This window comes from Thunnus albacares, chromosome 15 (assembly GCF_914725855.1).
Source record: "Thunnus albacares chromosome 15, fThuAlb1.1, whole genome shotgun sequence".
In the NCBI taxonomy this organism is placed as follows: Eukaryota; Metazoa; Chordata; class Actinopteri; order Scombriformes; family Scombridae; genus Thunnus; species Thunnus albacares.
In genome coordinates, this window is record NC_058120.1 from 15,854,954 (window position 1) to 15,882,745 (window position 27,792).

The window sequence follows — 27,792 nt, forward strand, 5'->3', positions numbered from 1 at the left end:
TGCAAATGTATAGAGACTCTCATGCTGAGATGGCTGGTTAGCCCAAAGTCCACTTGGGCACAGTTACAAAGTGTTTTACAATAAAAACAAAACACATTAAAAACAGAGAGATTAAAACAAACTAAAAGCCATAAAATATTCACATTATAAAATACAAAGGGAGTAAAATGCAAAATAATACATAATAAACATTAAAAACAAATAAAGTCAAGTAAAATAAGCAAGCAGCTCAGGTAAAATGCTTTATGATAAAAGTAGGTTGTAGGAGGTGACTTGAAAGACACTGACTGACTCAGTCTTATTCCTCGGACAGGTCACACCAGAGCCTCGGGCCCTGATGGCAAAGACTCCGTCCCCTTTAGTTTTCAGCCCGGACTTTGGAAGAGACAGAAGACCTCTGCCTGAGGATCTCAAACTACACAAAAGTTCATAAGGGATTAGAAGATCTAAAATATAATCTGGAGCCAGGTCATGAAGAGCCTTAAAGGTAATCAATAAGATCTTAAAATCAATCCTAAAACATGATTGTGATTGTGCCTCTTAGTTAAGCCTGGCAGCTGAGCTCTGTATAGTCTGTAGTTTTTTGATTAAGATAAGAGGCTGTTGCAAGGCTGCAAATAAAATAAAATAAGATACAATAAGATGAAACTTTATTGATCCCACAAAGGGAAATTTAGGCATTACAGCAGCAAACTACAAGTAACAATCAGGCAACAAACACAACATATGAATGTCTATATAAATAAATAATGCACACAAAAACAGCAAATACATAGCAGCCAAAAGTGCAAAAACCCGAGATGTAGCTGCTCCAAAGTGACACGTGCAAGGATATGTAAAAAGATGACCTGGAGTTGGGTGGGTCAGTGTGAGGAGATGTAACACATATCAATAGTATTACTAATAATATGATAATATTACTACTACTACCACCACTAATGATACCAGTATGACCAGTCTGAGCAGTGATGACTGTTGTTGTAGAATCTGATAGCTGCAGGGACAAAAGATCTGCAGAGCCACTCCTTAGAACAGATTGGGTGGAGCAGCCTGTTGCTGAGGGAGCTGCCCAGGGCACAAAGGTACTCGCACAGGGGGTGGGAGGTGTTGTCAAGGTTGGCCCGGAGTGTAGTCATCATCCTCCTCTCACTCACCACCTCAAAGGTGTCCAAGGAGGACCCTATGACAGATCGAGCCCTGCTAATCAGCTTATTCAGTCTCTTTTTTTCTGTTGCAGCAATGCTACTGCCCCAGCAGACAACCGCATAAAAGATGACTGGTGCCACCACTGAGTCATAGAATGACTTCAGAAGTGGTCCCTGTACACTAAAGGACCTCAGTCTCCTCAATAGGTAGAGACGACTCTGGCCCTTTTTGTACAGGGCTGTGGTGTTCTCTGTCCAGTCCAGCTTGCACTTGATAGTGCCAGGGGAGTCACATGAATAGGTTGCCTAGAGGGGCTAGGAGACGGTAGTGTGGGAGGGGCATCGTTACTGAAGGTGGTCTGTGGACTAGAGTTGGGGCAGGAGTCTGGAGGTTGAAGTGAGTGTGGTGGCGGAGTGGGAAGGGGTGGCAGAGACATGTCACAGAGTAAAGTGGAGGTCTGAGGGGAAGGGTCAGAGTCAAACCTGTTGATAAACAGATTTAACCTGCCCAATCCACATCCCCCACCAGCTGTCCGCTCCTGGATTCTTTGTATCCAGAGATACTCTTCATGCCTCTCCAGACATAGCATAAGCTGTTCTGTTGAAGTTTCTCCTTCATCTTCCTCATGTAGCAGTCCTGGTTTGATCCCACAAAGGAGAATGAACGATGGTTATATGATGCTGATGGTTGCATGTGGCTTAACTGTGTCCCTCCACTACTGTATTTTACCGTCAAATCTTACAGTAGCCAACGGTTAACATCTGTTCTTGGTTTTGGCTCCAAAAAGCATCAAAATGTATTTCACCGTATTTAGAAAGAGAAAAGCTACCTTACTGTTTGAATTTGGCTGTTTTTACATTTTTTTCCTTGGTTGGAACGGGTTCGCATGGATACAGACGTTTTCTAACATATTGTGATCCTAGAGTATCCTCCCCACTTAAGAGGGAAAGCCCACGCCTTTTTTTCTTGTGCTATACATTCTTGGTCACTGGTGCGTTTTTACGCACAGCCACACGATGAGCGTCTGGAAGTGTCGGCGCGCTCCCTTCACCTCCCTCTGCCTCTTTCTGCTTTTAAACATTTTGGGCCGAGGGTCGACTTTCGAGCTGACACTGCTTCACACCAACGACAACCATGCACGGATCGAGGAGACCAGCGTGGACTCGGGGAAATGTCCGGCCGGTGGTCCCTGCTTCGCTGGGGTCGCCAGGAGGTTCACCAAAGTGTCGGAGATCCGGAAAAAGGAGAAGAATGTGTTGTTTCTGGATGCTGGAGACCAGTTTCAGGGAACTGTCTGGTTTAACTACTATAAAGGCGCTGAAGCAGCGTACTTTATGAACAAACTAGGTTATGACGCTATGGTAAACATTCTTTTAATCGTGATTTTAAATGTGAATCAGAAATAAACATGACTGAACTGCGCGTTGGAAGAATGGTCATTAATTGAAAAAAATATTGAATCAGTTTTATAAAAATCCATGTTCTTTTTGTGTTCATAGGCTTTTGGAAACCATGAGTTTGACAATGGGGTGGAGGGTCTGATCCAGCCCTTCCTCCAGAATGTAAATTGTTCTGTGGTGAGCGCCAACATAATACCTGACCAGACTCTGGCAACAAAACTCAGCGGCTACTACAAGCCATACACAGTCATCAGTGTGGGCTCAGAGAACGTGGCTGTGGTCGGATACACCACTGCAGAGACGCCATTCTTATCCATGCCAGGTAAAACATGTTCATCAGCATCATATGGAAGTTAGTAAGAAAGTGTTGCATGCAGCACTTCATGTGCACAATGAGTTTAAGTTTTATTAGGGCAGTACCTGAGATTTTTCCTTCTGTTTAATGTTCAACAGATGCTATTCAATTCTTTTTAACCTTTATCAGTCTGTTAATTAGTCACAATTTATCTTTCTTCCTCTTTTTCTCACCACTATTTAGTTAATGTAAACTTAGTAAATTCCCTTTCTCTCTCTTTTCTGTGCTTAAGGCCAACACCTAAAGTTTGAGGATGAGGTGAAGGAGCTCCAAGTTCAGGTTGATAAGCTGGAGACTTTGGGCTATAATAAGATCATCGCCCTGGGACACTCTGGCTTTGATGTGGATCAAGATATCGCCAAGCGAGTGAGAGGAGTTGATGTTGTCATTGGAGGACACACCAACACTTTCCTTTATACTGGTAATTGTACTGTACTGTACTCTCCGCTAATTTATTTTGTTGGATAAGGTTTATATTAGTTGAAATTCACACTGGTAACTCTTAACTGGGATTGATTTTTATCAGAAATCTGTCTTTTTTAACTGTCACACTACACTCTATATATACTATACTATACTATATACAGTATATATACAGTATGTATATATATATATATATATATATATATATATATATATATATATATATATATATATAGGTAATGTGCTTCACAGATGCATGAAATAAGTTTAAAACTGCAAGAGCAGAAGCATGGTTTCCCTTACCTGTTACCACTGCAACAGGAAGTGAGAAGCAGTGCACAGCAAACTTCAAACTGTTTCTCGCTGCAGGAAAGCCCCCATCCACCGAAGTGCCAGCAGGTCCGTACCCTTTCATGGTGACGTCTAATGATGGGAGAAACGTACCGGTGGTCCAGGCATTTGCATTTGGGAAATACCTTGGATACTTGAAGGTTACCTTTGACAAAGCCGGGAACGTGGTAAAAGCTGATGGGAACCCCATCCTAATGGACAGCAGCATACCTCAAGGTAAACTGCAGAAGCAGCCTGTGCTTCAGTAATTACACACGGCCCATGTTAGACTTTGGTGCGTCACTGCTTGAAAGGACAAAGTTGAAATCAGTCGTTAAATCAAATATAATGTTAAAATGACTTGATGTGATGTTAAGATATGTCAAGCCATGTCTGTCTGCATTTCTCAAGTAAATAAATAATTAAGTGTACATCCTGGAATAATTTTGGTAATTGATGATGTTTACACAGCTGCTGAAACAAAAGTTTGGACTTCCACCTTTAGATTATTCATTAAAAAACACCATGGGACAGTATAATGCATGCTCTGTCTGCTAAACTATTGCAGCTTTCTTGTGGTTTCATTTAAAATGCAATAAGCTTGTCTCATGTTTTCTTAAATCATTGTTTTCATAAGCTTAATTTTTTTTTAAACTCTAAGACCCAGAGATCCTTGCTGACATTGAAAAGTGGAAGAAGGGCTTGGCTCAGTTCTCCTCACAGTACGTTGGGCAGACGTTAGTCTACCTCAATGGGACATTTGAGGATTGTCGATTTTGGGAGTGTAACCTTGGAAACATGATCTGTGATGCTATGGTAATAATTACAAGCAACCTTCAGTACATTCATTCAGCCAGTCATTCACATATTTTAAAGGTTTTAGCTGCTCACTCACTCTGTTGTTTACTTTATTAACCACGTGACAAAAGGATTTTTTTTCTGGCATACATGAACATGTTTTCTGTAACAGAGACCATCAACTTCACCCTGTTTGTAAGCTCAGATCCTGTCTGTGCATGTCCAGTGTTTAACATTAGAAGGGAATTCATGGAATTGAGAAGGCTGAAGGGATTTGGAGGGGCTGACGTAAATACCACTCACCAGATCTCCAGGAAGTCCCCAGTCAACATGTAACATTTTCTTTTCTATTGTGTTGTGTTGTCAGATTTATCACAATTTAAAGCATTCAAGTGAGCAGCAGTGGAATCATGTGGGCATATGCATGCTGAATAGTGGAGCCATACGAGCAGCTATAAACGAGCGCTACAACAATGGTACTTTAACAGATTTTTCTACAGAATAATGTAGAGTTTCACTACAAAGGCCACTTATTGTACGTGAACTGGCCGCAGCTGTTTTTATAATGTACTTACTCTTGCTCTTAGGTACCATAACTATGGAAGAGGTTCTCACCGTCTTACCATTTGGAGGAACCTTTGACTTGGTCCAGATAAAGGGATCAACAGTGAAAAAGGCATTTGAACACTCCATTCACAGATATGGAAGCATGTCTGGAGAATTTCTGCAAGTCTCAGGTGTCCTTGCGCTCCTGTGCTCATCTACCAACACTGTTTTATAATTGAGTGACTCTTAGAATAATATTAAAGGATATGGTTGGCAGTTTTCTGCAGTACCAGTCAAAAGTTTGGACACACCTTCCCAGAATGAGAAAGTGTATCCAAACTTTTGACTGGTACTATGTATTTTTCCTCTTTCTTTCTTTTCTTTCCTTTTTCGTTCTTCTGTGTGTGTATCCAAAGCTTGATATATCATATTCTTCTGTGCCACAGAGCTCTGTTGTTGTCCAAAAACTATTAAAAACATGAGAATAAGCCATACTGTTGCACTGGGTTACCGCCCCAAAGATTACTGCCATGGTAGTTTGTTTCAGTGATCACATTTTCAGTCTCTAGAGAGTAGTTCTATGTAAGGCAGATGCCACATATGCATGTGCGGGAATGTGGTTCTGTTTACAGAGCTTCACTAGCTTGTTGTGCTACATATCACAACCTCTTGACTTTGTACTACATTGTAAATGTCTCAAAGAACTTCAGTACAAAGTCAAAAGCACTGTAAACGGAACTGTGTTCTCACGCACACGCAGTGGCATCTGCCGTACATGGAACTACTCTCCTGAGACTAAAAATGTGATCGCTGTTACTAGTCTTTGGAGCCATTTCTAAACAATCTAACATGCCTGCAGTCTGCATGCTGAAGGAAGATATCACCCAGTGCAGCAGTGTGGCTCATTTATGCATTTCTGATAGGTTTTGGACAATAGCTGAGGTCTGCGGCACAGAAGAATAAGATATATCAGGCTTTGATACACACACAATACTTTCAAGTAGGATGAGTTAATTGTTGGTTTGGCTCTGCACATTTGTTGACAATAAGAAAAATACAGAAAATTGCCAACCTTATCCTTTTAACTAATAGCTTACCTTCTCTGTTCAGTTTTTGTATTCAAGAAGTAGTAGTCTGGATGAGTGTTAGATGAGAAGATTGATACCACTCTAATGTTTGTACGGTAAATATGAAGCTTGAATTACCTTAACTTAGCACAAAGACTGGAAACAGCTAGCCTTGGTCTGTCTGAAGGTAACAATATGTGACTAACAGCACCTCTAAAGCTCACTTATTAACAAGTTATATCTTATTTGTTTAATCCACATAAAAACCACTGTGTAAAAACCATGATTTGTATTTCTACAGCGTGGGAAGCAATTAGCCTAAAACCAGGAAGCATTTGGAAACAGCTAAGCTAAACAGCTAACTATTCCTCTGTTTTACTTGTTACTAATGTGCATCGAGAACATTAATACTTAAGTAAAAGTAACATATCCATTGTTTTCTCTTTGACATTTCCAGGCATTCATGTGGAGTATGACCTCTCTAGGCCAGTAAACGAGCGTGTTGTGTCTGTGTCCATGCTGTGCACTAAGTGCCGTGTGCCCAAGTATGAACCATTGGACCTGGAGGAGACCTACACTGTGGTCATGCCTTCATACATAGTGGGCGGAGGTGATGGCTTCACTATGATCAAGGACGAGTTGCTAAAACACAACACAGGTGGGAAGCAGAGGTGGTTCGGTAATGTGATTGTGTGAGATGAGATTACTTGAAATGAAAGTTCCTTTTTGTTTGTAAGGTAAATGTGTTTAGTGTGATGTATAAAGACAGCCTATTTCAGTACTTCCAGAAAAATATCTACAAGCTGAGCAAGGAGACAGTGTTTGCCAACCAATGCTTTTGATGGACTCTGGGAGAATATTTGGAAGATAAAGTCAAATTGAATCATCAGTGCTTGTTATAGGGGATATATAGGAGTTTAAAGAGTGCAAAACACTTGGGAGGCATGTGAAATTTCTGTATTGACTACTAGACTTGCCACCACACATCACATTTAAGTGTCTTTGCAAAAGCACTTGAGAAGTGAATTTCCCAAACAGGTCAGCGAGAGCGCAGAGATGAAAGAGAGGAAATGGTTTTAGTCCAAACAATTCTTAATGCACAATGGATGTGAATGCATTTTTGTTTGATGGAAGAAACCAATGACTGCAGCTTATCATATGGCCTAGGAAAGAGTGCCTGTACATACATTTAAGAAAGCCAGTTAAATACTATTATTATTTATTGAACTTACTTAAACTCAGTCTGGTGATTATGTTTTGATATGGCTCTATACTGCAGCTGTCTCATACTTGCAAACACAGCTTGTAGCACTGTAAAGCACTGAGAACAGGTACTTTTAAACATGCGCAGAAAGGAGTAGTGCCAACATGGCTGAGGTGTCTGTTTGCATTTTCCCAGTAAACAACAACACACAGCTAGATGCAACATTAGATCACTTTTTAAAAAAAGACCAGAGCCACTGGGAAGCCAAGAGAGAATTGGCATCCTCAGGAAGATATGTCATTCCAACAGTGACGGCTCACATTGACCTGGGGAGAAGCAGCTGGCTGGAGTGCTAGGGGGGCAGGTGGTTATGATAGCGGTTGGGGAGGGTCGGTGCGCCAGTCATGGAAGCAGATATTCACGATATCTGCTTCCATGACTGGTGAACTCACAGAACACCAAAAACATCCAGATGACAAAACAAGAGGCCATGAATCAGGCCCCTGATGATGGAGATGGAAAATATTTTTTAAAAACTAACCAAGCTGTTTTTCCCACCTCTTGTAGGTGATATGGACATCACTGTTTTCTCCAAATACATCACAGACATGAAGCGCGTGTACCCTGCCGTGGAAGGCCGGATCACTTTCAGGAACTCGGCTGTCTTTGCAGCCCACAGCCTCTTCTTGTTGCTGCAGGGTTTATGTCTGTCCCTGACCCTCTGATTGGCTTTGTGCAATCCAGGAAACTGTGATAAACTGAAGGGCAAGTTTGGAAACTCCTCTGGGACTTGCTTAACTGCCTTTCCATCTCGCTGCCTTCAAGGATAACTAGCAGACAACAGTAATCCCAGGTTCAGCCTCAGGGTAAGTTCAATAGCCAGACAGCATTTTTTCTAATCCCACGAATCAGCTAATGATTTAAACAGCTGTTTAAAGGAGTTCTGTACACTATTTTACACAAAAATGTGTTAGATGAACAACTTAAATATGGAAAAAGTATAGAAATAAAGTGAAATAATGTTGACTTGAAAGTGCATGTCATTTTAGTATCTGAAAAAAACTGAAAAATACCCTCACCTTCTTATGAATGTCTAAAATCCAAGACAGTGTACAGACAATGCTTTACTTTATAGTATAAACTGCAGGGCAATGTCCAGCTTCTTGGTGAGATAGTGATCAGAGGGAAGGCTGTGGGACTGCTTGACCTCTGCCTCCACTCACTGAATAGCCATGAACTCCAAAGTGTTTATACATCTGAATTCAAATGAACTTACTTAAATTTAGTTCCAGTTCATTGGACACCACTTACTCAGAAAGTTAACACAGCACGGTTATTGTTTATAAAACCTTAGCTATTTGACATCAAGTTGTTCATCAAGTTCAGACACAAATGTATTGCTACACAGCAATATATTGTAAATATGAGCCTTAAATAAGCTGTCATTTTTTAATTTGTTTTCATGGGTGAATTATCTTTTTGAGAATCTGCCAGTATACATGTACGCAGAGAGAAGACACACTGAGGTGGAAGAAGTAAACACTTGTTCAGAATCTGTTAAACACTGAAGTTTTGCGGTTGTTAAACTGATATAACAGATATGTTTTTTTTATGTTGTAATTTTGTGTTATATGTACTACTGGGAAACTACTATGAATGTGTCAGTTGTAATCATCTTTGTTCATTTCAAAGTCATCTTTATAAAGTACTTTATTGTAAGTTTATCATAATAAATTGAAAATGGAAATGGAAGGTGTTCTCTCACTTTTTTGCATATTGAAAGAACAGCCTGTTGTGATGACAAATCAAAATAAGTCATGACTTTTCATGTGCATAGAGCCATAGGCCTGCAATTAATGATTATTCCATCATTCCTTGTATCTTAGCTAATAATCAAGTTTTTGTTATTATTATGTACTAAATGATGTTATTGAATCTATAGTATTTTAATGTATTTAAGTTAGTGAGCCAAGTACCATCTTAGACTATCTAATTAACTGTAACATATCTCATAATATAGTGCAATGACATCAAACTGGTGAAAGCAGCAAATCTCCAAATCAAATATTCAGATTTTTTACTTGAGTATCATTCAGCTAATCATAAATGGACCCAATTGGAGTACTAAGAGACATTTGCATTTAGCAGTAAACTAAATGTTAAGCTGCCACTTGGAATTACAGATGTCATAAATCATGATCATTCATTTAATTATAAACTGTAACATACTTAATTTTTTCCATCTTGCTTTTCTGTATGAAATTAAAAATAGTTCCTTTCCTCATCATTTCTTCCTGATTTATCTTTTAGCACAGTCTTTAAGATGGTATCACTACAGCCACTACAGCGTGGCTCTGAAAGCTTAGCCGAACATAACTGAAAATTTAAACACAGACATTAAGACATAAAATGCTTTAGAGGATAATAATGTCTGCACTACTGGCAAATTTTAAAGCATGTAATGGGAGTGTTACTATGAGGTGATGCAATGGTTTTACCATGTGATTTCACGCTCAGTTTACACTTAGACACTGTTTACTTTTACAGTTAAAAATAACTACACAGGACACACTTCAGTTTCTCAGTGCAACACTGATGTATCATTTATTTTACACATTAAAAGACACGTACAGCAGGAAAAGCCTAATGTTTTCTCGCTGTGACGGGTATCTAGATCAATACTGTACATGTAATCTACAGGTCAGTTTCAGGTAACCAGACCAAACAAAGTCTCTGCAGATGTGTAGATGTCAGCATGTTAGCTTGTGTCTGTTGGTCCATTTTACATCCATGGAGCCATCACAGACGTCTCCTTCTGTACTTGCTGAGAAAACAAATAATAATAGACATTCAATTATATATATATTCATCACTTTTAGTTATAGTTAATGTCTAATGGCTAAGGTATTAATTATTCACTGTTAACGTCACATCTGATTTGATAGTTTTAAATTCAGAATGCATGTTACTATTACAGCATCTATTAATTAAACCATGATTATATTGATCTATCTATCTACAAAAATATGTATCTTTATAGTGTACATCAAAAAGAGAAACACGCTTCAAGTGCAAAAAATACATCTAAACAACAAAAACATCTTGAAAATGAATCTTTACGAGAACCCTGACTGCAATATTGTTACCTTATAACTATGGTTTCTTGCTCTAACATCATAACATGATTGATTTTTGATAATGTCCTCTAAACTGACACAATAATATGATTTAAAACATACCTAAATAGGATAACAATGTGTACTGTATATATTATAAGACTTTCAATCACTGAAATTGAGTCATAAAGACATACTTGCAAACTCATTTGAAGTTCTACTCAGTCATCTATCCTTCATGTTTCTTGAACCAACAAGTGCATTTGAATTATATTTTACAGATTTAACATTAAGCTATGATAACGTATCTCTGTATTTAGTTTTAGTGATCTGTCATTTGTGAGACATTAGCAAACAGTCACAGGTTTCAGTCAATGAATTATGCCAGGTGTAATAATCATGACCTTGCAGATATGATCAAAATCAGATGAATAAACATCATGTTTTGTCCAAATATATTCAGACTCTGCATTTCTTTAGAAACCAAGGCCAGCATCTGTTTACCTTGTTTAGTTCAGGAAAAAGCTCTTGAATAGCGATATCCAAAAGTACATATGTCAGCTGAGGGAGGCAAAAAATCAGGGAGAGGATGAAAAGCATTAAGGCTGGTGATTTTTTATATAGAAATGTTTACAGAAAATGTATTTCAAAACAATATACAAATGCTGAATTGCAAAGGGATTGACACTCAAAATACACAACAGATTTTAGGATTTTCCATCTTTCATGTCACATTATGAATAGTACAGACATACAGTATAGCAGAAAAAAGAGATTAATTCACTTTCTCTTCACACAATATCTGCCACAGCTTTCCTCAGGTCATTCTTCATCTTGACAAGAAAAGTTATTCAGCAGTGAGGTACAAAACATGCTGAAGAAACGAGGGAAGCGTTTTACATCTGAGGCGTGTGTGCATGTGTGTGTGATTGTGTGAGCAAGTGTCCTTGTACCTGTTTGTTGAGAACTGGCTGCTGCAGTCCGTCGAAGAGGAGACGCACCCCTTCATACTTGGCTTCTTCTCCGATACACTTCCCCAGAAAGTCTAAAGACAAACAGTTTATGAATTTCCAGCCCACACACAAAACTGACCACTTTTTCTTATATCTGTATATGTCTTGTAAGCGAAAAATGCTGACAGTAAACTGGCTTCCATACTGAATATATATATATACCTGGAATATATCTCATCATCTCCTCAAAGGTCTTCTTCGCCCTCTTCTGCTTGTCGTGGACCGAGCGGGGCGGACTGCTCTCACAGAAAACAGTGTCTAGAGGAGCAGAGAATATGCACACCTCATTTAATGAGTGTGTGTAAAGGAATAGTTTAACATTTGAGGAAATACACTCCCAGAGTTAGACGAGAAGATCAACACCACTCTCATTTTTGTGTGTTAAGTCCAGAGCTGAACCCCAGCGGGTGATTAGTCTACTTTAGCATAAAAACTGGAAGAAGGGGGAAAACAGCAAGCCTGGCTCTGTCCAAAGTTTCAAAATATACCCACAAGCATCTTTAAAGTGTACTTTATGACAGATTGTCTCTTTTTATAATGTGAAGATAAAGAGAAATGTGGTTTTAGGGGGAGTTATGAGCTGTAACTAGTAATTTTCCCCTGCTTCTAGTCTTTAAACTGTGAGAGTGACATTGATTTTTTTCATCTAACTCTCCCAAAATGTTATTTCATTGTGCATCTGCAGTGTACCTCTGAGCAGGGTAATGAGTGAGACTAGCCGGTGCTCCTGGACCACCTGGTTCAATTTGTACTGAAGGTAGTAATCTGTGTAGGCCTCCAGCGTGTTCTTGAACAGAATCCTTCCACCCATTAGCAGGTGGTGCAGCCAGTCAGGGATGTGGAAAACAACTCGGGCTGACAACCATGAAGAAGAAGGAGGAGATAACGATAAGGGGACATAGAGAGAGAGTGTGTTTGAGTAAATTATGGGCTCTGGTGTAATTGTCTAAGTCACAGATTCTTAAGGGAGTAGTGATCTCCCACCTCACTACATTCATAGCTCTGAACAGTTCACACATTGTAACGGGGTTTTTTTCTCATAATTACAATACAACGCCACCTTTCAAACATAGAAACAAAATCACATCATAATACAGATGTTGTCACATTATAACATGTGTGACAGCTGGTTTTCATCTTTGTTTTTGCTGTAATAGCTTCTATCTGTGTTATATATTGCAACTGCAATATATTAAATGTGTTTTTGTGAGACATTTGTTGTCATTTGTTCAAACTGCTGATCAATGATTCACATTTCTACATGAAGTATTAAATCTGATAGTATAGCATTGATTTTCAAATTTAATATTTTTAATGAAGATGGTAATTATTCAGTTAAGTTAAATATTTTCTGTGCCAGCTAATATTTTTGTTTTTATTGAATTACTCTTTATGTCTTTGAGCTTATTTGTATTCTTGGTAAAGCAGGTTTATTATTCTTTCTTATGATATTTCAAGCTGGTCATGTAAAATAACCTCAAACTTTAAAACAAAAGTCTCAATGACAAAGAGAATGAATAAAATAATCCAATAAATGTAATAAATAATACATTGTGATGATTACAATAACAAACTCCATGAGGATTTACTTACCCACATACATTAAGTAGTCATACACCCCTTCAACAGTGATCATTTCCATGAAGTAGTTCTGATTGTGTCTCTTCTCAGCCATTTCTGATCGGCTAGCATTGTTTTTGAAGAGGTCATTGAAGAGCTGGGAAAGAGGGATTTATACATGTTTAGTCATTTCTTTGACTTTTCTGTTCTGAGTGACTGACAGAGCTCTGCTGAAGTAAGAATGCAAAATGTGAAGATTGTAAAATTGCAATTAAGGGTCTTCCTGATTAAGTTTTTAAACGGTATGACAAGAGGTTAATAGCATTTGCCCCTGTATTTAGGGACAATGACACTGATTTGATCAAGTTATTGAGCCAGAAATAGTCAACACTTAAAATAAATTTTAAAAAATAAGTAAAATCAATTCGGCCTCTGGCAAGTTTTCAAGTTACATGCTTACAGCCTATTTGGCTGAAAAGGAGGGTTAAGGATGTCATTGCATGTCTGATCAGATTACAGTTTTGTAAACTACTTTAAACAGACGGGTCAAATTTTGGCGAGCCAGTTTGATACAAAAAGAGTTTGTATATACATGATGTCGTGTAAATAAGATAGGAGAAAGATGGTTAAGTCATTACTGGCTGAGAAGTTGCCTTTGAACTGTTTCTCTTTACTTCTTTGAGGTCCAGTTCAACTTCCCTTTATTTGAAGACAGATGGACCAGTTGATTACAGTTCAAAAGAATCAACACTGCCAAACTAACAGTGTAAACAGTTCCTACAGTGATTTCATAACTTTGCTTTGAAAACGCCATTTAAAATATGTCAATCTTGATTGGATTGTGAGAACGCTTTTTTGGCAACCTTTCAGAAACTAATTACAAAAAGATCCAACTGCAATCAAACAATGACATTCCTGAGGTCTGTGCTTGCTGGGAGAGAGAGAGAGCAGATAAAAGATGTAGATTATATCATTTCCTAACCTTTTTATCATTTTCTGAAGTGGGGCTGAGGATAGTGAGCTCGGGGCGGCTGGGTTTGGGTTTGGGAGATTCACAGGAGTTGAAGAAGGACTGAATGAAAGGCTCCAGATGCTGCCCTTTCTAACAGAAAAAAAGCAAATCAGACAATCTGTATAAGTTACAATGAGTGTGTTCTTTCTCTTTAAGATGTATTTGTCATATACAAGTGTTTAATGGACTGTTAAGGATGTCAGAATTACACAAGCGACTGCTTAAATTTGCAGTGATTTGGTGGGAAACATCTGTATTAGAGATAGAGAGAAATGGGGAACATTCTGCAGAGTCCCATACCACAAACACACACACAAACCACTAAAGAATGTATTACTTACCTCTTTTATCAGTTTGCTGGGAACGGACTTAATGATTTTCCCTGTGAAACAGAAATACTTTATCTCAGTGACGTATGGTATGTCACATTTTGCCTCTGTTCGAGACACATGTATCTTTTCACTGCAACCGAAGGTCAGACTGATCAAACAAATTCACAGTGTGTTTGACATGTTCTCTTGTCCAAACATAATCCATCTCACTGGTCTTTGTCACATTCTCTTACATCCCCGCTCAGCCAGAATCTGCCTCATACTATACCCAGGTTTACGTCCGGTAACATCTTGTCCAGGAACTGAGACTCCATGCTGTGAGGAGACAGGAAGTCGGCCAGAAGCTGACTGTTGCTCAGTTCTGGGTGCTGCAAAAGTTTCTGCAAATCAAACAGATTTATATAAGAACATAATTCAGAGGACCTTGGATCAAACCAGCAGCTTTTCAATATATTTGACATTAGAGGCAAAGTTGAGTAACAGCAGGGACCGTATATTACTCAGGTTGCCATGTGAACACAGATGTTTTACTCATTTTGTGACAAAACAGACTTTTTTTCGAAGACCATACCAGTTATTCTGTATGTTTTATCATTACCGACCATTTTCTACAGAATACCATTGGCTTTTAAATGTTTTTTTAGCCTCTCAAGTAGCTTTTGCGGTCCATTAATTTCAGTATGTTATAAAAATCCCCTTACAGACACTTGAAACTCATTTAGATACCTATCTCAATCCATCACAGTGAATAATTTGATTTTTTGTTTCGTTATGATCTTGTTTTAATGCCCTTGGGAGCATTCAGGAACCGTTTCAAAATGTTTTCCTTGAAAATGCATTCAAGGTCGCTCCTGTTCTGACACATCTGGCAATTGTGAGACCATGGTGCTGACATACAGCATGCCTAGTTCTTCACAATTTCAAAATGAACACTTTTAAAGGTTATTTTCTGAAACCGGACATTGTGTGTTCCTGTCAGGACGATGGAACAAATGCTCAAAAAATTGACAGTGTCTCAATTTAATCTTGATGTCTCGTCACTCCTGGTGCTGCCTGTTCAGCTAAATGAAAATGAGCTGAAAGATTTGTCTGGAGCAGAGCTGTGAGAGTGTGAGCACATGTTAATCCCTCTTGGTCTGAGAAAAAATGGTATTTAAAGAATTACAGTACTGCACTTAACCTTTTATATTATTGTGTAACCATGTAATGCAAAAATGGGCTAAGGCTTGTATTTCTACTACACAGATTTTAGAGTGAATGAACTCCTGGCTTATCTCCATCCTACTCTACTTATCTATACAGAACATGCAAGACTTGTTTCCTATTTGAATTAGCCAGTGCTTGGTGGGAAACTGGCACATGTTCAGAACCTGACTACAGTTTGCTTGACAAATATATGCGCCTACTTTCATCACAGAGAGATCAGAGTAACAGCTGTATGTTTTAAATATCTTCACCCCTCATCACAGACGCATTGGATAATTCTGGCTCATTTCCAGACCCACCAGTCGGGCTGTCTAGTAAAATTCATAAGCAAAAGATCTCCTAAAACATCTACCTGAAGGTATTCCTGGAACTCCTCCCGCTTTGATGTAAGAAACTCGTAATTCTTGGGACCGATGATTCTTTTGGAAGGCAGTTGTGCATCTGGAAATGATCCTACAGAGGGTGTAAGATTTCACAGAAAAAAACATTGTTTTTTATTTATTCTTGAAGAACAAGCATGTCCATTTATTTCAAAGGGAAAATAGAGGTTGTGTGGTTTCCGATATGAGTTGCTGAATGATGACAACACAGTCATTGAACACATTAAACTTACTTGACTTCTAAAACAAAGGTTCGCTTGGAAGTAATGGTCTGTGAATTCTGGGAAATGTGTGACACCATTTTAGTGGGAAATATCTTCCTTATGACAAGAAATGAAAAAAGAATAGTGCGGAGGCCCTCTAATATGCAAACTTACCATGAAACTCAGTGAGCTTTGACTCGAGGACATAGAACTCCAGATATCTTCTGTACACAGACCAATGCTCAGTCTCATGTCCCACTGCAGTCAAACACAAACAGAAAAAACATAAAGACTTAACAAACGAAATCTGACCTCATTTAGCGCATTATCACTGCCACATGAGGCAACTATGCATGTTGAGAAGAACTGTTTTGAACTTAAGTCCTACATAAAGATGTAACAGGGTCAAACTCAGCTTTCTCCTTTTCACAGCTTTTTCTTACTTGGATATTTTACTCTTATAATTTGATTTGTTTGTGCGAAAAATTACTACATCTAGCACTTCAATGTCACTGGGACAAATCTATGGGGTCTCAGTTATTGGCAAGAAGATGCTCTTATCAGTTTTAAATTAAGATAACAAAATGTATTTTTTACTGTTAGATCATTACAGCAAATCTAAGCTTTAACTGACTTGAAAACCTAAATTCTCAGTAGAAAGTTACTGGATAGTTGGTGGGTTGTTTGCTAATGTTGAAGGCTACTGTCACTCAAATCTGATCAAACCACACCCATATTTTTTATTTTTCAGGGGCTTTAAACATTTCTGTGAATACAAACTTACAGTAATATGATACATTATTGGTCAAATCCTTATTCTGAATGCATGAAAGATAGCTAATTCTAATATATCATGTAGGAAAGCACAATGACCTCTCTCAGCTGACACAGTCAGACAGAAAGGCCCACTCAGCCTCACCTGCCTTCCGGTCATTGCGCTCCACATCAATACAGAACACAGGAATCCTCTCCCTTTTCACATCGTCGTCATAGAAATCAATGTAAGGGATGGTGATGTTCCAGGCTGAGAGGTTTCGGGGGGTGCTGGGGGTGGAGGCGGCCTCTACTGGGGAGTCATCCTCCAGGACCATCATGGCTTCCTCAACCTTGAATGGCCAGAAGTGAGAGGGGTCAAGGTCACTAACAGTCAGCATCTTCAGAAAGAATAGAACCCAGTCAAAATTCCTACTTTTGAGGTGCAAAACACTGCAGGTAAAAAAAGTGTAAAGAAAATAATTACAGTGGCAACATGGCTAATCTCAAGATCACCACTGGCTGGACAGCTGTGTCAATAAATCTTTCAAAAAAATGTTAGCGGAATTTCAGCCACAAATGAAGGAAATGCTTGAGAAAACACAGGATATCCACTTAACAGTAGGTACATGGCAGGTGATTAAAGAAATATTAGCAGACATTCCACAGTTTTACAGTATGTGTGGAACATTATATCTGCACATGATATCTGTGGTTGATTTTCCTACACACAACAATTGTAAAATAATTCAAAACAGCTGAGCACTCCCTTTCAAGAGATAAGTAAAAGTCTTCTGATCAGAACTCAGTAACACACCTGTTCAGTTTCTCTGGAGCATTTTCATGTCAGTATCTGAGGTGTTTTCAGAGGAAAATACTCTTAAGCCCCACACAACCCTCTGTTGGCTGAGCATGAAATCTCATGCATTGCTCAAACCCATGGAATCGCTTTTTTAAGATACATTTTCCATTTGAGGTGACGTAATGTATGCAGCCATAAAAAATAACAAATGATTAAGCTTTCATAGAACACAGAACAAGTAGATATATTTTATATATCTGATTATGTTTAAAAAGTGTGCAAAAATGTTTTGTCCAACTAGTCAACAAAATGTAAGGGTTGTACTGGAAACATTTAAGTTCAATTGGTTCTTCAGAAGAGCTTTCTTGGATCAAGTAAATATTTCAGGAAGCCAGACAGCAGTGATCCAAGAGTATAACCTGCAATATCATCAAAACAGAAATCTCTGGAGTTAACACATGGGAGACAGATTTGGTGAACGGTATGGCTTTCCTTTCTTTGCTTACCAACACCCCCATGTGGTGACTGCAGTATTATTGCAGAGAACTGCTTTTGCTTAACTTCCTTTTACAGAGGCTTGGCTGTTTACAATATATTCAAAATTGGTTGAATTTTATGTCATGAGATCCTTTTTTTATTCGGAAGTAATGACTTTAAGTTAACATACAGAATGAGTTCACATTCTTTCATATTTTCTTTGTGAGGAACACAAAGCAATGGAGGGTATAATTATATAATTAAATGTTTAAATAAAAGAATAAATATATAATTGTATAATACAATGCTTAAATAAATAATTATATAATTGAATGCTTAATTGTCACCATAAATAAATCAAAATTAAATTAGACATTATATCTGTAAATGTTTCATTTATTTGTGTATTTATTTATTCATTTATACATGTATATATTTATAAATTTACACATTTGTATATTTATTTATTCATTTGTACATTAATGTATTTATTTACTTATTCATTTATCCACACATGAATTATCTATTTATAATTTTTTTAAATAAACTTTCAATTATAGTGTAACTTTCTGCAGCAAAATAAATAAATCTTTCAAATCCATCCATCAAAATTGAGGGGGCAGACTTTGCCCTGCGATTGGTGGTTTGAATTGAATCTACTGCTTGTGCCTAATTTAAGATGGCAGCACCCGGTGCGGATCTTAATGAAAACTCGCATGCTACAATGGTAGATGTGTTGTCTGTAGCTGAACAGATGGAAGCAAATGCCATTTCCTATGTTTTTTTAGATCAGATTGAAGGCTTCGCTGAATGAACTGGAATAATATTGGCCCTGACTGACACAGAAATTAATGAAGCTGTATTCACAATCCCAGATCCTGCTGGGTCTGTAATACTGTTCATTCACCAAGGATGAAAATACTGGAATGAAAGACATTTTATCCAATATAAACTTTGACATCTGAAGGGCTGTTTTCAGTCTGAATACAGCCTTCAGTATGAGGGATACACACAGGACTGTTAGATTTGTGTATAAAATATAGACTCTGGTGTAATAGAAAACTAAGGAAGTATTATAACAAAACACTCTAAATAATCTAAAACTGAATGTTTAGATCATTTCTAGTTCAGCCTCACCATATCATCCTCTCCCTCTACCAGCCCATAGGATGGCAGCATCGCTCCCTCCATGGTTGTGCTCTTGAACACCCCTTTGATCTTACTACCAATGCGGCTGATCCCAAAGGACTCGCCCCTCTTTGACGTGTTCCTGCAGGCCAAAGAGGGAGGTTATTAGACAATGCTTGATGGGGGAGATCTGCATGGCTTCAGCAAAGCAAATGCAGCTTGAGAGAGGCGACAGGGGAGGAATCGTAGAGGAGCGGATGGGAAGAAAGGAGCAGTGTACTGCATTGGTATTATGACAGTACATGAGAGGGGGAGAGAGCTAAGGTAGCCAAACCCAAGCCAAAAATATCACTTCACAGCCATCTCACAATGAAATGCCTGGGTTGGTTAAACGCTGCCAAAAGCAAACACAGCACATGGCAGTGAGCAGTGATTTCATGAACAGATTTTCAGTGATCACAAACATCTTGGATGATCCAGTTACCAGTCAGCCAGGAAAGGCACACAGCATCACAGGTGTTCTCTGTGAGTGCCTGTTAGATTAAGTGAGATAAAAAAACCACCATATTTCTCATGGTGATATACCCAAAACGCAAGAAACTGAACATTGAAAAGTCACTGCATTGTCAAAAATCAACAGGCAAATCTTTTGCCTAAACAACACAACAGGAAGGAGGAGGAGGAAGGACACATGACATATAAACCAAGGTTCCCATGCATTCGTCTCACCATGCAAGCAGCTGGCTGGGACTGGGGTCACGTATGGGGGGAAAAGTGGACAGCATGACATCACACTGAGAGACCTGTGACAGACAGATGGACCCTGACTTACTTGGGTGATGAGTGGCGGTGGGATAGCGAGCCGTATGGGAAAGTTGTGAACGTGGACTGGGCATGGAGGGAGTTAAAGGATGCAGGTGAAGAGCTGCCAGAGGCGGTGAACAGTGAGGATGGGGACTCGGGGCTCCAGTCCCAGGAACTATAAGCAGAACAAGGTCACGTCCCCACGGGCAAAAGGAGGGAGAGGACCGTGGATCATACGGGGGCAGGCAGTGTGGTGGTTACAGAATCAGAGTGGACATTCAGTCACACACACACACACACACAGAGCACGGTGGTGGCAATACATAGATGGAATAACGGGCGGACAGACGGACAGAGTGGAAGGGGGTTACTGAACCGCAGACATGGAGTGAGTTTAGGAGCCATTATCTATTATCTCTTCTGTCTCCTTTGAGTGGAACAATTCATGCTGCTTTGAAAACTGCCTTCATAACAAGATTATTTTCCAAACCAGATGGAAGAACTGAAACATTAAACCAAACTTCCTTCTTGAAGTTCCCTTAATGTTTTTTTTTTTTTTAAAAATAAAAGAAAAATAAAGCCAAAACCTTCCTAAACTAAGATTTTATATTACATGTGTTGAGCAGCAAAACTCTTGATTAGCTCCATTAACATATAATTAATGATGACTCATGCTGTGATTAGCATGATTAGCTGATTAAGGTCACTTTTCTCAATCTTCTCTCATTTGCATTTACAGCACAAGTACAAAATATAACACGTATTTAGTGTGTGAAATTAGATCAGCAATAAAATTAAATATCATTATCATATTCTCGCCTAGTGCTCATTGAATTGAACCTCTGATTGCAGCGGGTCCAGGGAAGTCTGAATTTGTTAAAAAGGCAGTACATCTTCCTCTGTAGACCAGTCAAGCAAGAATGAAGTGTCTTTTGTATCTTGCGTGCAGCAGCACTGTTCAGCCATCCACTGTTTTTGATCAGCACACTGATGCCTTATACTCACCGGATGTCATCCAAACTGAGGCTATTTCTGGAACAATATGCACAAGGAGTTAGTGGCAGGGCCCCGTGGCCACATACACACCGCACCCCGTGATAGAAACATGACAGTTGTTCCCTGGGCTCGAGTCGCTTCACTAATTTAAGTGCAATTAAACCACACATTTGAAACTTCTCATGTTTTTATAGCTAATTTAGAGCTTGTTTTGTTGTGAATTCATATTAATATTTGCAGATGCATGCTAAATTCTTCAGACACAGATTAATAAAAACAATAAGTATAAATTATCAGTAAAATTCAGAAAGCTTAAAGAAACTTAAGTTGCATGTGGGTTCAAACACAGCAATCAATTTTGTGCCCCAAAAAATAAACTACCAGTGAAGCATCCTGTGTTTTCCTTCAGTGTTTATCAGTCTAATCTAATGGCAAACATTACAGTCAAGCTTTTCTTTTGTTTCACATACACATACATGCACACGCACAAGCACACGCAAACACACACACACACACACACACACACACACACACACACGCACACAGAGACGAGTGGTACAATGGCACATACCTGCTCATTTTGGAATTCCTGGCAGGGGACTCGGCCCCTCTCAGAAGCTGGCGGAAGTACTGCAGAAGGACATGGAAAAAGGAAATAAATGTTTGTATACAGTTTGAGGCAATCCAACACTGCAAGTATACAAGCAACATTAAAGACACTGTACTATGCTCTGTATCTGTGTAGTGACCTCTTCATGCTTTAATAACAATCATAACTGCACTTTTTTATCACATTATCCTATCATCTTATTTTCCAGACACACTATTCATGCGGGGCAGTGGCCTGCTGTGGACAATGGCTGCACACCGGTCCACCCAGCTGTATTCATTGAAACACCCTCTGAGGGGTGAAATTTGGCTTGGCAGCTTGGCATAATGCCAGTGTCGGCTCATTGGCCAGTTGCGTGTCTAGTATTGATGACACGGCTGATAGCGGTTGGTGGCTGAGAGATCGGAAGAGGACTGCGCAAAAAGGGTCAGTGAATTCACAATCACTTCTAACTCCAGCGTTTTCCAGATATAGTTTTGTTAATTCTGAGATGATCAAAATTCAAAAGCTAGAAGATATTAACATCTTTTGTGCTGCAGCAACCAAATTATGAAAGGACTGTATCTAGGAATCAGAGCATGACAAACAGATGTAGTAGAAATACAAAAAAGGTGATTAATAAATTGGGTCAGATGTCAGGGCGGTTGACAGCTGAGTGATTTATTTGATGGTTTAGATGCTAACCTCATCGCTGTGACAGAACATAGGTGTGAAAACATTCTCCAGGAGGGACAGGACGTGCTCATAGGCTTCAAACAAACATCTCATGGTCTGCAGTTTCACCACCTCTGAATACGGACCCTCAGCAACTGAGGAAGTACAAAACAAAAAACAAACAAAACAAAAAAAACTTCATAAAATCAAAGCATTTCATAGGTTATATACGCAAATGTTAATTATGGTATGTCACATACTGTTGCGTATTTCTTCCACAATAAAGGGGTCGAAGCGGATCTTGTCGACGCTCTCGTCCAAACAGTAGGTCTCATAGATCTTCTTCACCTCTTCGTGAAGCATCATCTTCTCAGAGTCAGACAGCTCTGGGCACAGTATCCTATCGTTGAACTCCTCTGAGACGTTAAAAGAGTCAGACATCTCAGTCTCATTGCGTAAGGACCTTTAAGAATGCATAAATGTGGTATCCAAGAGTGCCAAGGTTATGGACAGCCAGAGTTTTGCTGATGATTTCAGATTGACTGTGAATGGACGGTAGGTGATAGAAGAGTGGGGGTTGCTTCTATTCAGGTCATTTCTCTGCTGTAGAATAAATTGACAGCTACTGCCACTTACAAGTTCTTAAATATATATAAACCAAATAGGATACCTACTTTACCAAAGTGCTACAACTTATTTTGAGTAATATTTAGTATTTAAAACCTAAATTTCAGATGATGTTAGTCTCAGTGGTGGTGGGACACAAGATTTGCGATGCATCACATGACTTCAATCAGTACGAATAACAGCTTGACCTGCAAACATAAACACCTGAAAGGACTGGGACACACTTACCGACTGCAAGGCAGAACTGGAGCACGTGGACAGCCCCCTCTTGCTTCAAAAAGTTCATGAATCGGAAGAGAAGGTCTTGCTGTTCTCTGATTTCCTTCAACTCCAGCTTCAGCACCTTGGTGAGAGAGAGAGAGCAGTAGGGGATGTCGTAATAGAAATTACAGTTGACAGCTTCTTCTTGCTTCTTAAGAACCTCAGTGATATTGAGTTAAAAAAACACTCAGTCTGTATATTGTGATTATGTACTAGATATTATTGCATAAAATAACTAGTGGCTTGTTCATGAGTCAGTGATCAGAGATTATATACAAATTAAATATACAAATTTAAACTTTGATCTTAGCATACACTTACTGAGGGCTTTTTGTTGCGAATATCAGAGTATTTTTGCAGGAAAGGAACCAACGTTGAAGTTGGCTCTGTGGCTTCTTCAGGCTGGAGGGAAAAAAATACATCTTATTCACTCTAAAATCATGTTTAAGTACACAGAATGCAAATTGCGCTGCCTGTGCAGATTAAAAGCTACTTACTGGAGAGTTGTCGATGAATATCAAAAGTAAAAGATTCACTGTGTCCTGAAATGAAAAACCAGCAGTCAAAAAAATAATATAGCACACAGTAATTCCTTACTTAAAGCAAACATTTCTTGTTTAGTGTTCTGATGAAGAAAAATGTTTGGTGTTCCATTTGCATGCTTGTAGTAAATAACACTGATTGAAAGGTTTAGTAAATACTAATCAAATATGGTCTTGGACTGACAACGGTTTTGGCTTCAGAAAATCAGTCCTTAATGTGTCTACACTCACAGGATCAGCCAAGTAGTCCATTGAAGGAAGGAAGACAGAACCAGCCAAGACTTCTCTTATCAGGAGAGTAAGAGATCTAAGAGGAGCGACAGCAGGAAAGCAGGAAAAAAAGAAAATGAAAGAGTAAAGAATGACCCTTATCTACTTTTGACAATACTGTCAGACTTTCTCTTTTGAGGGATGTTAAAGTATACTGATGCTGTGATGTTTTGTGACACATTTTGACTAATATATGGGAGGGCTGTATGGCCTTTACTGTCACAGCAATAAGTTACCTGCAGTCTGTAGCCTTGGGTGGCAGGATGTAGGGGAAAAGCATCTCTGTGAGCTTCCTGAGGTAGAGGAGCTCATCTCTGCGAGAACGGAGTGCTACATGGAGGTCAGGACCATATTCCTCCAGTGCGGCTTGTTGAAGGAACTCTGTGTTCTTTACTGCAGAGGAGAGCAGAAAGAGTTAGCCTTTTATACAATGAACTACAAAGAAAATGACTCAGTGTGTGATCATAACAGCAGTACCTTTCTGTCTTGCTTTGGTAATTATTTCAATGTGCTTCATGGAAACTTTAAGAAGCTTTTTCGTGATGAGGGATGCAACATCAACCTGGAAGAAAATCAAATGAAATTACTTTACAATTATACATGTTAAGTTAAACAGCATCCCAAGATTTTAACTCCATACAGTCTGATTTGTCACCTTCTGGGTTCGACGGACCAACACAGCTGCGAAGAAACGCAAAGTCACTCTCAGCTCGTCAACAAACGCCTCATCATCTGTGATGTCTCTGAAAAAGAAACACTTTACAGTCACTAAATAAGATACATAATGACACTCTGATGTATAACGGAGAGGCAACAAATAAAAAAGAATGACTTACCTATACCATGGATACACAAAATTTTCCAGAACAAGCTCCAGAATCTAGAAAAAAAAATAAAACAGAAGTGGATTATGAGATAATTTAGACATTTAAATAATAACTTCAAAAATATGCTTCATCCACGTATGCTTTACCTCTGAAAGTGAAGCATCCACCTTAGAAGGAACTTCCAGGTCAAGCCACGGTTGATAGTTTTCGAGTAATAAAGTCGGTCTGTCATAAATTGAACAAACAAAAAAAAATCACTGTGTAATACAAAGAAAAAAATACATTTATCCTGTCTTAACACTAGAGGGCAGTGCAACTTCTCCCATTAGTTGATGATAAACAGTATGTAACAGTATATCATTGAGCACATGGAATGTATGTTGACAAACCAAATGCAATAAGATTAAGGCAAAATAATGTAAAAATCCTCTCTTTAGTGAATCCAGATGGGTGTTTGACTCTAAATTAATCAGTCTGCTTCATTTTTACCCTTTTTTTTAGTCGCACAACAGGATGGGCAGTGGCATGGTCACATACTGCCAGAGAATATCCAGGTGTACGCAATGCCCTCCTGTGTCTTTCTGCAAGGCTGTTGTTAACATAAATGTTAGGGTCACAACAAAAAAAACCCTGTTTTTCAATAACCACTGCACCACACCATAACCAGGTAACTCACCTGTGCCTTTTGCATTTGATTTTTCCACAAACAGCACAGCTGTGGCCCAGTGGAAACAGTTCCTGCTGGTATGACTGCAACAGAGAGTTAACACACATTAACATATACAATACTCTTTTTCTTGCTCAGGATCTATTACACAGGCAACTTATATTATGTGAAATCATTAACAGACCATCCCAAAACTCAGCGAAATTATTCATGTAAAGGTATGAAGTCAAAACACTTTGGAATTTAATTTTATTACTATCACCCAGCTCTATTCATTCGTTCTTGCTTTCTGACCTACCTTGATCTTTGGTTTGATGGAGACTAGGATGTTGGGCAGCAGTGACTCAGGCCCCAAAGAGCAGTAGAAAGTAACAACACCAGCCAGGAAGGACCAAAATACCATCATTATATGAATATATCTGTGAAAGCAGAGGAAACATTCTGCTTTTGAATATCTAAAATAAACACCACATAATTCACAGGAAATAGATGAAGGTGTCAGGGATGTCACATGCAGTGGCATTAAATAGCTACTGTGCTCTTCTAACCTGTTTAAAAGCACAGTGGACAGCAGCAGGACCAGAAGCAGAAAGCAGAAGACTGGATACTGTCGGCCCAGCTCTCTGAGCAGGTCCAGCTTTATCTTGCGTCTTATTCTCTGCAGACAAGCCCTGATGCATCCCATGTTTGTTGTTTTGGGAGCCTGTGCGCATCTATAGCCTACTGCATATTACTGTAAAATAAACAACGCATTACGGAGCGACTGTTAAATAAACAAGGGCGTGTAGCAGCGACACAAAAAGCTCTAAATAATGACATTTGACATTGCTGTTTACTTTTTCATACCAAGCAGGTTGCAGTGATTTCATTTGTCGAGTATTGCACTTACTGTAAATGTACGGTGGATGTCATGGGCCAATTTTCACTGTAATGTTATTCCATCAGCGACCATCATGAATTTGCAGAATAAATACGCAGGCTGCCTGTTTGAAGGATCAGCGCAGGCTAGGTGAGGTGCCGTACACAGCTGTAAACCACAGCAGGATTAGCGGCAATTACGCAGCATCATCTGTGTATACGCTCTGCTAAAGCTCAGGCAATGTTTAGCTAATGGCTACGGTGCTCGGGTTGTCACTTCTGTCCATTGCGGGGCAGCGCTCGCTGTCTGAGGCTTGACAGCGCTGGAGACGCATGATGTCACCTCCGCTCCTTTCACAGCAGCTAGTAACATACTAGCCGCTGTAGTAAACAAGCACACTCTCTCAAATGAATTAGCCAAAATGAACGACGTTTCCTGACAGAGTGGACAGGATGTGATGGGAGTGGTGGGCCTTATCCGCCGAGTAAAATTAAAAAACATTTTTCCTCAAATAACGGACTCGAAGCGCAAGCGCCGACGCCACTGTATGGTTAATAGCATACCATGTCAATTTACCGAAGAAAACTACACATGGAAACCGAAATTGTCATCCATTTTACGTTTTTTTCTAGCTAACATGGAGGGGTTAACCGCCAATTAATGAGTTCCGCTGTAGTAACCACATCGATACTGTTGCTATGGTCACCTGCAGGAAAGAGTGAATCAACCGTTATACCGAACGACATGTTTCGTCCCACGGTCCGGAAAGATTATTTTCGCAATTAATAAGTCACAAACACAATTTTCAAGTATTAATGGCCCCACTTGCGGTTATGGCAATACACTGACTGTATACGAATTCATTATCAAGACTTAAGTGGGACTAAAGACGTTTAAAAATAACGTGAATCAAACAATATCAGTCTTCTGGTCTGATAGGTAGATTACTGTGCTGGCATGAAGTGACCGACAGACCTACTGCAAAGAAATAGTTTAGTGGAAGAAAGTTATGGTCAAAAGTCCTTGAAGGACACAAAGCTGCTCTCCGCATTACAAAATATAGGCCACAGCTATATGATTTAGGGCACCCATCCTTACTAATCATTGTGGTTACACTGGTACAAACGGGGACCCAACAAAGTGTGACTGGCCACAAAATAACCTTGATAAAATTTTTGATTTCATATGTGCCAAATTGCTTTTAGGACTTTATTTTCTTTAAATTGGACCCTTTTCACACTCAGCAGTTGTAATTAATAGCATTAATAACGGCTGCATCCCATTTAGTTTTGCTCCTGGGACACTCAAACCTATTAAGCCTTAATGACTTAATTAGCTTCACCTGTGCTTTCCCTACTTAATTGACGAATCAATTAAGCAAGGCAATTAAGCTGCTGTGAAAAACATTTCTGCAACATTTCATA

General features: G+C 39.1%; 2 protein-coding genes across 6 annotated transcripts; one reads left to right on the forward strand and one right to left on the reverse strand.

Moving 5' to 3' along the window:
• The first annotated feature begins 1,619 nt into the window (after window positions 1-1,619).
• Window positions 1,620-8,999, forward strand: LOC122998127 (snake venom 5'-nucleotidase-like). Its single transcript, XM_044374764.1, has 9 exons — window positions 1,620-2,507; window positions 2,646-2,868; window positions 3,134-3,322; window positions 3,694-3,891; window positions 4,316-4,470; window positions 4,820-4,928; window positions 5,040-5,189; window positions 6,523-6,723; window positions 7,837-8,999. The coding sequence occupies exons 1-9, from the start codon at window positions 2,163-2,165 to the stop codon at window positions 7,992-7,994; spliced, it is 1,728 nt and encodes a 575-aa protein (XP_044230699.1). The 5' UTR covers window positions 1,620-2,162; the 3' UTR covers window positions 7,995-8,999.
• An 842-nt stretch (window positions 9,000-9,841) lies between these two features.
• Window positions 9,842-27,586, reverse strand: LOC122998126 (sorting nexin-14-like). Of its 5 annotated transcripts, XM_044374759.1 has the most exons (31): window positions 26,399-27,583; window positions 26,058-26,242; window positions 25,808-25,928; window positions 25,519-25,592; window positions 24,989-25,067; window positions 24,852-24,895; window positions 24,671-24,758; window positions 24,493-24,577; window positions 24,252-24,408; window positions 23,977-24,052; window positions 23,701-23,745; window positions 23,525-23,605; window positions 23,171-23,285; window positions 22,576-22,731; window positions 22,346-22,470; window positions 21,623-21,681; window positions 21,061-21,087; window positions 20,084-20,230; window positions 19,261-19,393; window positions 17,011-17,197; window positions 16,266-16,349; window positions 15,861-15,961; window positions 14,571-14,682; window positions 14,312-14,352; window positions 13,941-14,060; window positions 12,992-13,115; window positions 12,089-12,253; window positions 11,561-11,656; window positions 11,339-11,430; window positions 10,890-10,946; window positions 9,842-10,093 (listed from the first exon to the last, which is right to left on the reverse strand). In XM_044374759.1, exons 2-31 carry the CDS (start codon window positions 26,192-26,194, stop codon window positions 10,052-10,054), a joined length of 2,970 nt encoding a protein of 989 aa, XP_044230694.1. In that variant the 5' UTR covers window positions 26,195-26,242; window positions 26,399-27,583; the 3' UTR covers window positions 9,842-10,051. The 5 variants fall into 5 exon arrangements, with proteins under 5 accessions (XP_044230694.1, XP_044230696.1, XP_044230695.1 ...); XM_044374761.1 differs by lacking the exon at window positions 26,058-26,242 and having other exon boundaries at window positions 26,399-27,586; XM_044374760.1 differs by lacking the exon at window positions 21,061-21,087 and having other exon boundaries at window positions 26,399-27,579.
• Window positions 27,587-27,792: the final 206 nt, after the last annotated feature.

Coding starts and splice junctions, on each gene's coding strand:
- LOC122998127 (XM_044374764.1), top strand. CDS start 2,163: ATGAGCGTCTGGAAGTGTCGGCGCGCTCCCTTCACCTCCCTCTGCCTC. Junction 2,869..3,133: donor GCCATTCTTATCCATGCCAG/GTAAAACATGTT, acceptor TCTGTGCTTAAG/GCCAACACCTAAAGTTTGAG. Junction 3,892..4,315: donor GGACAGCAGCATACCTCAAG/GTAAACTGCAGA, acceptor TTAAACTCTAAG/ACCCAGAGATCCTTGCTGAC.
- LOC122998126 (XM_044374759.1), bottom strand. CDS start 26,194: ATGGGATGCATCAGGGCTTGTCTGCAGAGAATAAGACGCAAGATAAAG. Junction 21,088..21,622: donor AGGAATTCCAAAATGAGCAG/GTATGTGCCATT, acceptor ATATTGTTCCAG/AAATAGCCTCAGTTTGGATG. Junction 13,116..13,940: donor CTTCAGAAAATGATAAAAAG/GTTAGGAAATGA, acceptor CCTCTTTCCCAG/CTCTTCAATGACCTCTTCAA.